This window comes from Macaca nemestrina, chromosome Y (genome assembly GCF_043159975.1).
Source record: "Macaca nemestrina isolate mMacNem1 chromosome Y, mMacNem.hap1, whole genome shotgun sequence".
Taxonomy (NCBI): Eukaryota; Metazoa; Chordata; class Mammalia; order Primates; family Cercopithecidae; genus Macaca; species Macaca nemestrina.
Genome location: NC_092146.1, coordinates 6405883 through 6418243, shown reverse-complemented (window position 1 = coordinate 6418243; position 12361 = coordinate 6405883). Strand labels below are relative to the sequence as shown.

General features: G+C 38.9%; 1 protein-coding gene across 7 annotated transcripts in view; it reads right to left on the bottom strand.

The window, feature by feature from the left end:
* The window catches only part of LOC139360988 (neuroligin-4, X-linked-like), a 262215-nt gene that overhangs the window by 174789 nt on the left and 75065 nt on the right, over positions 1-12361 (bottom strand). For 6 of the 7 annotated variants that reach the window (XR_011618573.1, XM_071089483.1, XM_071089488.1 and 3 more), the window contains exon 2: positions 3626-4170. Coding sequence is in view for 6 of the 7 variants with exons in the window: in XM_071089483.1 (XP_070945584.1) it covers positions 3626-4097 (472 nt within the window). In the remaining variant the exon portion in view is untranslated. Of the gene's footprint in view, positions 1-3625; positions 4171-5700; positions 5806-12361 lie in introns of those variants that run through there. The other variant, XM_071089487.1, reaches the window with a different exon arrangement.

Below are 12361 nucleotides of genomic sequence, written 5' to 3'. Positions count from 1 at the left end.
ACCTAGGAAATAGGATGTGATGCTATTGCCTTGGTTATGTTATCTAAGATATTGTTTTTCTTAGTAGACTAGAGCAAGAGATTCTCATGCTGTACTTAAAGATGCATGAACATATTGGGAGATGGTCCCTGAGAAGCGTGCATGGCAACAAGCTGCCTAGCGGACCTCTGGGAGCTGACATGAGCTCCTGCTGCTGGCCAGAAAGGAAAGGTGACCTCGATCCTGCAACAGAAATAAACTAAATCTTCCAACTCCTGAGAGAGCTTGGAAGAGGACTATGAACCTCCTGAGAGTCACGGTGCCCAACCGACACCTATATTTCATCTGCGTATGGCACTGAGCAGGAAACCCAGTTAAGACATGCCCAGACACCTGACCCACAAGAATTGTAAGATAATAGAACTGTGTCATTTTAAGTAACTGAATTTGCAGTAATCCAAATGTGCAGCAATAGAAAACAAATATACTGACAGCCACTGAATTCTTCTTTGTCTATTCTGTCTCTGACTGCACATCTCCAGTTATGTAGGGAATCTGTTTAGCCAGCCCCACGAACTCCCTGAAATTTCAGGTGATGTAAATTCCATTAGGGACTCAAGAAAGTCAGGACTTGAAGGCATGCCAGCCAGTACCAGCTAGCCATCTGGAGTCCAGCAGTCTACAAGGGCATTTGGACTACATGTGCGCTGTCCTGCAGTGTTGGGGTAGATCATGGAAAGCCTCCCCATCAGTACAAAACACATCATATGGGTCATCTCCCTCTTGATGTGCCAACCTGTGTATGTGTGCCTTTCACAATTGTTGTTTTGGTTATATTTAGAACTGATACTCCTATTAGGATTAAAGAATATTATGTATCCCATGATAAAGCCACTGCTTCTAAATGTATAATGCAGAACGGGCACAGAAGCAAATTATTTCTGCAAGTATCCATAGATTCCATAGAATCTTCTGATATCACAAGACACAGACACCTTGCATTCAATCGTCTGCTCTTTTTAAAATATCTTCCTTTTTCAATTGTATTGCTAGAAAAAAAAAGAATTTAAGGTCTCTAGAAATTATAATGGCATTTGCTGTTATCCTACAATGGAAGAGACAATGATAGTGACTTTCTTTTCTGTTTTTCTTTTTTTGAGACAGTGTCTCACTATGCAACGAAGACTAGAGTGCAGTGGTATAATCTTGAGTCACTGAAACCTCCTTCTGCCTCTCAGGTTCAAGCAATTCCCCTGCCTCAGCCTCCTGAGTAGCGCAGATTACAGGCATGAACCACCACACCCAGCTAATTTTGTGTACTTTTGGCAAAGAAGAGGTTTCAGCATATTGGCCAGGCTAGTCAGAAACTCCTGACCTCAAGTGATCCACCCACCTCGGCCTCCTAAACATTAGAGGTATTAGCCACCTCGCTTGGACAATAATGACTTTCATTTATATTTTTCTTTATATTTCCCAGTGTTTTCAGTCCCATGATGAAGAATGGAAGGGCTCCTTGCACCTGAAATCTTTCAAGAATAAGACCTTAAGATGTATGTCCAGGGATACAGAGAAATAGTACAGGTATAGGTCACTCAGGAAGTAGTTCCTTGGCTCTGTCCATTCCTCAAGGCAACCTGGACTTGCTTATGGCTTTTTCTCCTCCAAGTTTTATATTTAATACAACATCTTGTCTGAGCAAGTACTTCTAAATGTGTCTTTTTATTTTTCCCTTACTTTTTAACCTCACTTCTAACAATACCAAAGGTTCTCATTAAAATCCTGAAGTGTTTCCATAGATTGCCTTTCTGTGTTCAGTCTCCTTGGTGATCAAGATAAATCTCAAATTGTAGTGCCATCCGCTCATGTATGAACTGACATAAACTTAGTATGTGAGACTGGAACTTCTCAGCTTGACTTTCATAACTTATGTTTAATCAAGCTACCAAGCCATATTCTGCATTGCTTCCTCAAAAGACCCCCTTCTTTTTCTCTGGTTCTTTCTCTCTGTCTCTCTGACACATGTAGACACAAACACACACTTTCTCTCTCTCAAACACACAGACACACACACACACACACACAGAGCATGCAGATTCGGTCTCCAACTGTTCCTTGTCAACAACGTCCCATGTGTCCCACTAGAGCTTCTGACTGGCTGGACTGATTTTGATCTTATTTGAGCACCTATCAAAAGGTTAAATATGTAATTTAAGTTAAATAATTAACCTGTCATCTAGACAGCAAAGAGAAATTTATAATCTATAAAATTTAAATAAAGAAATTGGTAAGGTATAGCTAATTACAAATATAGAAATTTGTAATTAGTTATGAAGACTCAAGACTAAACTTAGTAGATCATGATGACAATTTCAATGAAAAGACTCACCTTCAGCAAGACCTGATTTATTTTAAAGGGAATTGTAAAAAATACTGCTTTCTAAAGAAAAATAATTTATGTTTCATAAAACTATTGTACTACAAAGAAATTGCCAAAACTTTTTCTCATTCAAGTTATTTCTTAAATTTAAAGATAAATACTTATCTGAAATAAAGTCCCATTTTTGCATTTTTAAATATATCTACACATTTTATGAAAGCAGAAATGTAGAAATTTTAGCAGATCTGATCAAGGCAGAAAGACAAAGCTAAGCAAAAAAAGTAGAGATTCTGAGTGGTCAGAGCAGAATTCTGAATTCCAAATAATAATATTACTATCTATCCTGCTAAATAAAAGCACTGATACGAATTGAGATACTGCCTAAGAGAAAGTCTTTGGAGAGAATCAGCATGATGCCAACATTTCAATATGTTGTTGTGAATGCAGAGTTCATTCACTTAGTGAATGACCCATAATTAAACTTCAGTTGACTATTCTTCCTAGGAAATCTGAATTTGAAAACTATATACACATAAAGCTGTTCATGTTTTATTAGCATTGGGTTAACATATTAAATGTTATTGTGTTTACAGACTTTCACTGGTGTTTTATAGAAAAAAGAGGAAATTTTTAAAAACACAAACACATTAGTCTCTAATGTAGCTAGAATCATCTGACTATATTTTATCATTTGATTGTAGTGGGTACTGGAAAAAAACAAATTTACATTAAGAAAATGGATTCTAAACAATGAAATACAACCATTGTATGAACTACCTCTTGCTTATATATTTAAAAAAATAAAGTTTTTCTTTGAAAACTCAAGGTGCTAATATCTCAAGTCATTATGGCATAAAGAACTATTTTCTCTATCTTTCAGTTTGTAAACTAGAACATAAGAGTGTCCTTAATTCTATTATTTTTCTACAGATTCATTCCTTTACAGATGATTCAGGTATAACATGCAACAATATATGCTCATATTAATTTTCATCTGCAAATAAAACTATAAAACATTAATTAGGCAATATATGAAAATAATTAAAGTCGCTATTGATAGTTTTGTCCATCCAGTAGATGGTCCAATATATACAAGTGGAACACAGGGTAAGCTGCTGCAAGAACCGCATTTGGAATATGAAAAATAAATTAAAATAAAATAAACAGGTTATAGAAAAGATCATGCACGAGACATTATACAACCCTCCTGGCAAATGTCTCTACACCCTGTGCAAGAGGCATTGTTTTCTGTTCCAATGAGGTACTCACCATCTTCCGTGGGCACGTAAATGTTTAAGTAAAGGCAGTCTTCATTTTGATCTTGAACATAGGTCATCAAAGTATCCAAATTGAGGGTAAACCAGATGGGCAGCATGTCATGCAATAAGAATCTCTCATCCAGGTGCTGAGGGCACACAGCAGCAAACTGAGTAGCATTTCGGATGCCAGTCCAGGAGGACGGGGATTCTGGGGGCTGAAACCGCCTCTCCCCAGTGGGGGGTGAGGCATAGGGGACCCCTAAGTACTGCTCCACTGGACCCAAGATCTCACTGGGTAACGGTGTTTTCAGGCCCCTGATTTTGCCATAATTTGTGTTGACAACTGGATACTGTGCTTGGCTGTCAATGAGGGTGAACTTGATGGCAAGAGCAGTTATCCAAAAGATGACATTGGAGTTTAACATGACACAGACGGAGGTGAAAAACAAAGGGAGCCATAGCAGTCCCCGGGGCCGCGACATGGTTCAAATCCACATCCACATCCAAAGCTATATCAGTGAGGTGGCTCCAAGGAGACAAAGTTCAGAGGTGAGCCTGCAAAGAGACAAGGTTTTCAAAAACTCCAATGCAACCTAAAGGAGTAAGAAAGCAGACAAGAATAATGAAGCCACACAATGACCACCTAGAACACTGCCTGGCTCTTCCATGAAACCCTCAACATCTCTCTATGAAATTCCTATTCATTTGTATAGGAATGTGTATAGTGCCATCTCCATATAGTCAGAAATAGCAAAAACATCACTTGTCTTTATTTTTTAATTTTTTTTGGAGATGGTGTCTTGCTATATTGCCAAAGCTGCAGGGCAGTGATGCTGTCACAGCTCACTGCAGCCTCCAACTCCTGGGCTAAAGCCATCCTCCCACCTCAGCCTCCTGAGTAGCTGGGACTACAAGCATGCACCAGTATGTCCAGGAGATTCATTGGATTTTTTTGCAGACATAGGTGTCCCTATGTTATCCAGGCTGGCCTAAAGAGATCCTCATCAATCAAACTTTCAAAGTGTTGGGATTATAGGCGTGAGTCACCATGCCTAGTGTCTATCACTTTTCTTAATTCGGGCTGTACATCCTATCACCAGGAACAATGCCTGACATTTGGAAAATACTCAGCACGTCTGTGTTGAATGAACAAACAGATGTTCAAGAATTATACAGGTTATGCAGGTGATAATAAGGACATCTACCAATTTCACTATTGTTTACCAGATTGGTTATCAAACTTGGGTACTCCCAAAATAACTTTTTATCAAATGTTTAAGGCAACTTTCACTTTTTTGTAAGAGGATATGCCTGCAGATCTAAAAGTTTTCAAGTAGGAGTAAAACAGAAGCATCTATTCAGGCCAATTCATCATCATGATGTGGAGATTTATCATGCCACTAGGGGAAAATCACCAAATAAATGAGTACAGTCTTTGGACACGAATTTTTCTTGTTCTAGTCAGGTTCACATATATATATATTTATGCTACATATTTCACTGTTTTGAATCTCAGTTTCTTGGAAAAAAGAACTCTACAAGATGGTGCATTTCAAGTACATGCTGCAGTGCTGGTTTCTTGAAGACTTTTATCACAATTGAAAGTGTTGATGCAATTATCCTGACTTTCCAGTAAGCCACTGCATTCCTGAGAGGGTATCGTCATCACCCTGTAGCCCATTTAAAAAAGCTGAGGCTGCATTTAAGTTACTTTCTCACTGAGCCTGGAGTCAACTTTTAAAGGTTCACCACTTCAATTTGTCTCTACATGAATAATATGACTATCGCTAGAGAAATCGCTGCTCCTGTGACAATAAAAGAATGCTGTCCAGCAATGGACAGTATGTTAAATGATCTTCTAGGGACAGAAAACATTTCACTAGGTGTCACAAGAAGGGTGCATTTAGAGTGTTCGTCATCTCAAAGTATGCAAATGTGTTTCCGAGGAATTTGTGGGTTATTCAGAGCATTTACATCGGAAATAGTTATCCATTTCATTTAAGTAATCAGTTGAACAGAATACATCACATGGCTTGTTTTATAATGAAACATATTGGAACTGGATCTATCACAGAATAATAATACCTTGGGGGGAAATTCCATAGTACATGACATCCTGGGAAAAGTTCACCAGAGTTGGATGAAAATGCACTGAAAATCTGGATTGTAACTTTGAAAGTGACAAGTAGCATCTCACCACATGACTGATTCAAGTGTTTGCTTCTATCTCTGAATTCTACTGTAGACAACATTTGGATGTCTGCCATACAGCAATTCCATTTCTGAATAATTAAGAGACAGACAAGAAAAACAAAAAGGTGATGTCGTGTTTGTTTGCTTCTTTCCTGAAAGATTTTTAACTAGAGGTAGCTGTTACTTTCAGAACCTTCCCCATGAGAATAGGTGAGATCATCAATTTTTTTTTAAACTTTTATTTTGGCTTCAGGGGTAGCTGTGCAAGTTTGCCATACAGGTAAACTTTTGTCACAGGGGTTAGTTGTACTGATTATTTCATCACCCAGGTACCAGGCCTAGTACCCAATAAATATTTTTCCTAATCCTCTACCTCCTCCCACTGCCCACCCTCCAATATGCTCCTTTTTCTATTGTTTCCTTCTTTGTGTTCATGAGTTCTCATCTTTAGCTCCCACTTAAAAGTGAGAATATGCAGTATTTGGTTTACTGTTTCTGCATTAGTTTGCTAAGGATAATAGCTTCCAGTTCCATCCATGTTCCTGCAAAGGACATAATCTCATTATTTTTTATCACTATTTATGGATATTACATATATCCATGGTATATATAAACCACATTTTCTTTATCCAGTCTGCCATTGATGGGCATTTAGGTTGATTCCATGTCTTTGCTATTGTGAGCAGTGAGGTCATTAACTTGTAATTCAGATAAACCTGTATCCTGGGATGCTATCTGTGTGAACCAAGGGAAGCAAGCCAACCTCTGCAGACTGCTTAAAAAGGTAAAATAGTGTGTCCCACCTGCTTCATGAAATTGTGCAGAGCAGGAAGGGAGCACATATAGGCAAAGGCTGAAGAGCACAGAAGATACCGTCAATGTAGACAACATGCTGCCACGTTCAACACAGACCTGCCAGAAAGACTTCTGGGTGCAGGGACACAAGTTGCTATTAGCTTATTGTTAGTATCAAAAAGGATGGCCGCAGGTCATTGAAATTCTTTAGGCCTCACCTTACCAATCTACTCTTTGGCATTTTACATACTATCTAATTTAATCCCACATAGTTGTAAATAATTTGGTATTACACACTATCCCAGGTTGGGATTAAATGAGATAGTATGTAACCTCAAAGTATTGCACAGTCACTGAAACAGATAGCTCAAGTGGAATTCAGTGGGAAGTTGTGTTCCCAGGTTTATAAAGTCAGTTTCATAAGGAATTCTAGCCCATGCCTTAAAGTCTCAAACTCTATGTGAGTGAGACTATGAGTCACATATTTGTTATACCTGACCCAGTTGTATGGTCTAATCCCTCCCCTGTCTAAATCTATAACCCACAAGGTCCTGATGGGTAGTAAATGATTATAAACTAGCAGCACACAAAGAAGATAGACCCAAGGGCACCTGTACAGTTCCTAAATCTAAGTTAGGCATTCACAATATTCCTAGGCTGAGAGCTATCTTTTTTTATTCCCTCATTTTTTGAAATTTAGCAAATTTGCAAAAAAATTGCTATAATCTGAAGTCCAGCATTGCAGCATATCAGCACAAATGACAATATGAACCACATGATTCTTTGTTGTGGAGATGCTGCCTCTACATTGTATGGTATTTTGCAGCATCCCCAGTTTCTACTCACTAGATGATGGTGGCACCTGCACCTCCTACCCAGTTTTAACTACGGAAAATGTCTTCGGACAGTGATAAATGACCCCTGGTGGTCAAAACCACCCACAAGTGAGCATTACTGGTCTAAGCCATCAAGCATAAAATGATAGTGACCATGCAAGTGATTAAGTATCTGTAGGTACATTTAGAGAATATAATTAGTGCTGCCAGGTATGTGTGTGTGTGTATGTGTATGAGTGTGTGTGAAAATATACTAAGATGGAAGATTAGAGAGGATCTGGTGGTATGACCAAATACGAACAGCTCTGTTCTGCAGTTTCCAGTGAGAAAATCAGAAAGCAGGTGATTTCTGCATTTCCAACTGAGGTACTCAGTTCATCTCATTGGAACCGGTTAGATAGTGGATGCATCCCACGGAGGGTGAGCAGAAGCAGAATGGGGCACTGACTCACCCTGGAAGTGCAAGAGGTCAGGTACCTCCCTCCCCAGCAAAGGGAAACCATGAGGGACTGTGATATGCAGCCCAGATACTACACTTTTCCCACGGTTTTTGCAACCCACAGACCAGGAAATTCCCTCAGTGCCTATACCACCAAGGCCCTTGGTTTCAAGCACAAAACTGGTAAGCCATTTGGGCCAACACCAAGCTAGCTGCAGCAGATTTTCTTCATAACCCAGTGAGACAGAACCATTCACTCCTCTGGAATGAGGGCTGAAGCCAGGGAGCCAAGTGGTCTTGTTCAGCAGCTTCCACCCTGATGGTACAAAGCAAGCTAAGATCCAATGACCTGAAATTATTGCTGGCAGCACACTACTCTGAAGTTCATCTGAGACACTCAAGCTTGGTTGAGGGAGGGTCGTTTGCCATTACTGAGGCTCCAGTAGGAGGTTTTTCCCTTACAAATTAGAAAAGGCAGTCTGGAATTGCGGTAGAACCCACCACAGTGCAGCAAAGCATCTGTGGCCAGACTGCCTCTCTAGATTCCTCCTCACTGGGCAGGGTATGTCTGAAAGAAAGGCAGCAGCACCAGTCAGGGACTTATAGATAAAATACCCAGCTCCCTGAAACAGAGCACCTAGGGAAAACCGCAGCTTCAGATGTAGCTTCAGCAGAATTAAACTGCTCTGAGGAGAGCAGTGGATCTCCAGGCACAGCGCATGAGCTATGCTAAGGAAGAGACTGCCTCCTCAGTTGGTTCCCTGACCCCCTTGCCTACTGACTGGGAGACACCTCCCAGAAGGGGTCAACATTTTATACAGGAGAGCTCCAGCTGGCATCTGGCATGTGGCCCAATGAAATGAAGCTTCTAGAGGAAGAAGTAGGCAGAAATCTTTGCTGCTCTGCAGCCTCTGCTAGTGATATTCAGGCAAACAGTGTCTGGAGAGGATCTGCAGCAGACCAGCAGAAGATGAGCCTGACTGTTAAAGGGAAACTAACAAACAGAAAGGAATAACATCAATGTCAACAAAAAGGATGCCCACACAAAGCCTCCAGTCAAACGTTATCAGTATCAACAATCAAAGGTAGATAAATTCATGAAGATGAGGAAAAACCAATGCCAAAATGCTAAAAAAAAAAAAAAAAAAAAACAGAATGCTTCTTCTCCTCCAAAGGATCACAACTCCTCACTAGCACTGGCCCAAAACTGGATGGAGAAAGTTTGATGAATTGACAGAAGTGGGCTTCAGAAGGTGGGTAATAAAAACTCCTCTGAGCTAAGGGAACATGTTCTAATACATTCAAGGAAGGTAAGAACCTTGATAAACATTTTCAGGAATTGCTAAGTAGAATAACCACTTTATAGAAGAACATAGATGACATGATGGAGCTGAAAAGCACAGTATGACAACTTCATGAAGCGTACACAAGTATCAATGACCAAATCAATCTAGAGGAAGAAAGGACATCAGATATTGAAGATCAACTTAATGAAATAATGTGTGAAGACTAGACTAGAGGAAAAAGAATGAAAATGAATGAAAAAAGACTCCAAGAAGTGACGAGGAGGATGGGACCAAGTTGGAAAACACTCCTTAGGATATTATCCAGAGGAACTTCCCCAACCTAGCAAGTCCTGCCAACATTCAAATTCAGAAAATGCAGAGAATACCACAAAGATACTCCTTGAGAAGAACATTCCTAGACATGTAATAGTCAGATTCACCAAGGTTGTAATGAACGAAAAAAGGTAAAGCAGCCAGAGAGAAAGATCAGGTTACCTACAAAGAGAAGCCCACCAGACTAACAGTGGATATCTCTCCAGAAACTCTACAAGCCAGAAGAGAGTGGGGGCCAACATTCAACATTCTTAAAGAAAAAATATATCAACCCAGAATTTCACATCCAGCCAAACTAAGCTTCATAATTGAGGGAGAAATAAAATCCTTTACTGAGGAGCAAATGTTGAGGGATTTTTCTGCCTTTAAGAGCTCCTGAGGGATGTACTAAATATGGAGGGGAAAACGATACCAGCCACTGTAAAAACTACCAAAATGTAAAGACCAATGACACTACAAAGAAATAGCATCAACCAATGTGCAAAATAATCAGCTAGCCTCATAATGACAGGATCAAATTCACACATAACAATACTAAAATTACATGTAAATGGGCTAAATGCCCCAATTAAAAGACACAGACTGGCAAATTGAATACAGGGTCAAGATCCTTTGGTGTGTTGTATTTAGGAGAGCCATCTGATGGGCAAAGTAAAATATAGGCTCAAAATAAAGGAATGAAGGCATATTTACCAAGCAAACAGAAAGCAAAGAAGGGGTTGTAATTCTAGCCTCTGATTAAACAGACTTTAAGCCAACAGAGATCAAAAGAGACAAAGAAGGGCATTAAATAATGGTAAATGGATAAATCAACAAGAAGAGCTAACTATCATAAATATGTATGCATCCAATACAGGAGCACTCAGATTCATAAAGCAAGTTCTTAGAGACCTACAAAGAGACTTAAGTATACTCAAACACAATAATAGTGGGAGATTTTACCACAACACTCCCAATATTAGATCAATGAGACAAAAAATTAACATATATATTCAGGACTTGAACTCAGCTCCAGGCCAAGCAGACCTAAGAGACATCTACGGAACTCTCCACCCCAAATCAACAGAATATACATTTCTCTCGGCATCACATCACACTTACTCTAAAATGGACCACAAATTTGGAAGTAACAGTCCTCAGCAAATGCAAAAGAATGAAAATCATAACAAACAATCTCTCAGACCACAGTGCAATCAAATTCAAACCCAGGATTAAGAAACGCACTCAAACCCACACAACTACATGGAAACTGACAACCTGCTCCTGAAAGACTACTGAGTAAATAAGGAAATTAAGGCTGAAATAAATAAGTTATTTGAAACTAATAAGAACAAAGACACAAAGTACCAGAATCTCTGAGATACATTCAAAGCACTGTTTAGATGGAAATTTAGAGCACTAAATGCCTACAGGAGAAAGCAGGAAAGATGTAAAATGAATACCCTAACATCGCAATTACAAGAACTATTGAAGCAAGAGCAAACAAATTTAAAACCTAGCAGAAGACAAGAAAGAACTAAGATTAGAGCAGAACTGAAGAAGATAAAGACATAAAAACCCTTCAAAAAAAAAATCAATGAATCCAAAAGCTGATTTGTGGAAAAAATGAACAAAATAGATGTATTGCTAGCCAAACTAATAAAAGAGAAAATATCAAATAGACACAATAAAAAATGTTAAAGAGGATATCACCAGTGATCCCATAGAAATGCAGACTACCAACAGAGAATACTATAAACACCTCTACAGAAAAAATCTAGAAAATCTAGAAGAAATAGATACATTCCTGGACACAATACACTCCCCAAGAATAAACCAGGATGAAGCTGAATCCCTGAACAGACCAATAATAAGTTCTGAAATTGAGGCAGTAATTAATAGACTACCAAGTTTAAAAAGCCCATGACCAGACAGATTCACAGGTGAATTCTACCAGCGATACAGAGGAGCTGGTACCATTTCTTCTGAAATGATTCCAAACAATAGAAAAACAGGGACTCCTCCCTGACTCATTTTATGAGGCCAGCATCATCCTGATACTACAAACTGGCGAAGATACAACAGAAAAATAAAATACCAGGCAAATATCCCTGATGAACATTAGTGCAAAAATCCTCAATAAAATGCTGGCAAACCAAATCCAGCAAAACATCAAAATGCTTATCCACCACAATCCAGTCAGGTTCTGGTTCAACATATGCACATCAATCAACATAATCCATCACATAAACAGAAACAATGACAAAAACCACGTGATTATCCCAATAGATGCAGAAAAGGCCTTCGATAAAATTTGACACACCTTCAGGCTAAAATAATAAACTAGGTATTGATGGAACATATCTCAAAATAATGAGTGCTATTTATGACAAACCATAACCAACATCATAAGGAACGGGTAAAAGCTGGAAGCGTTCCCTTGGAAAACTGGCACAAACAAGGATGTCCTCTCACCACTCCTATTCACCATAGTGTTGGAAGTTCTGGTCAGGGCAATGAGGCAAGAGAAAAGATAAAGGATATTAAAATAGTAAGAGAGAAAGTCAAATTGTCTCTGTTTCCAGATAACATAATTGAATATATAGAAAATCACATTGTCTCAGCCCCAAATCTTCTTAAGCTGATAACTAACTTCAGCAAAGTCTCAGGATACAAAATCAATGTGCAAAAATCACAAGCATTCCTATACACCAATAATAGATAATCAGAGACAAATCATGAGTGAACTACCATTCACAATTGCTACAAAGAGAATAAAATACCCAGGAAAACAACTTACAAGGCACATGAAGGTCCTCTTCACAGAGAACTATAAATCACCGCTCAAGAAAATAAGAAAGGACAAAAACAAATGGAAAAACATT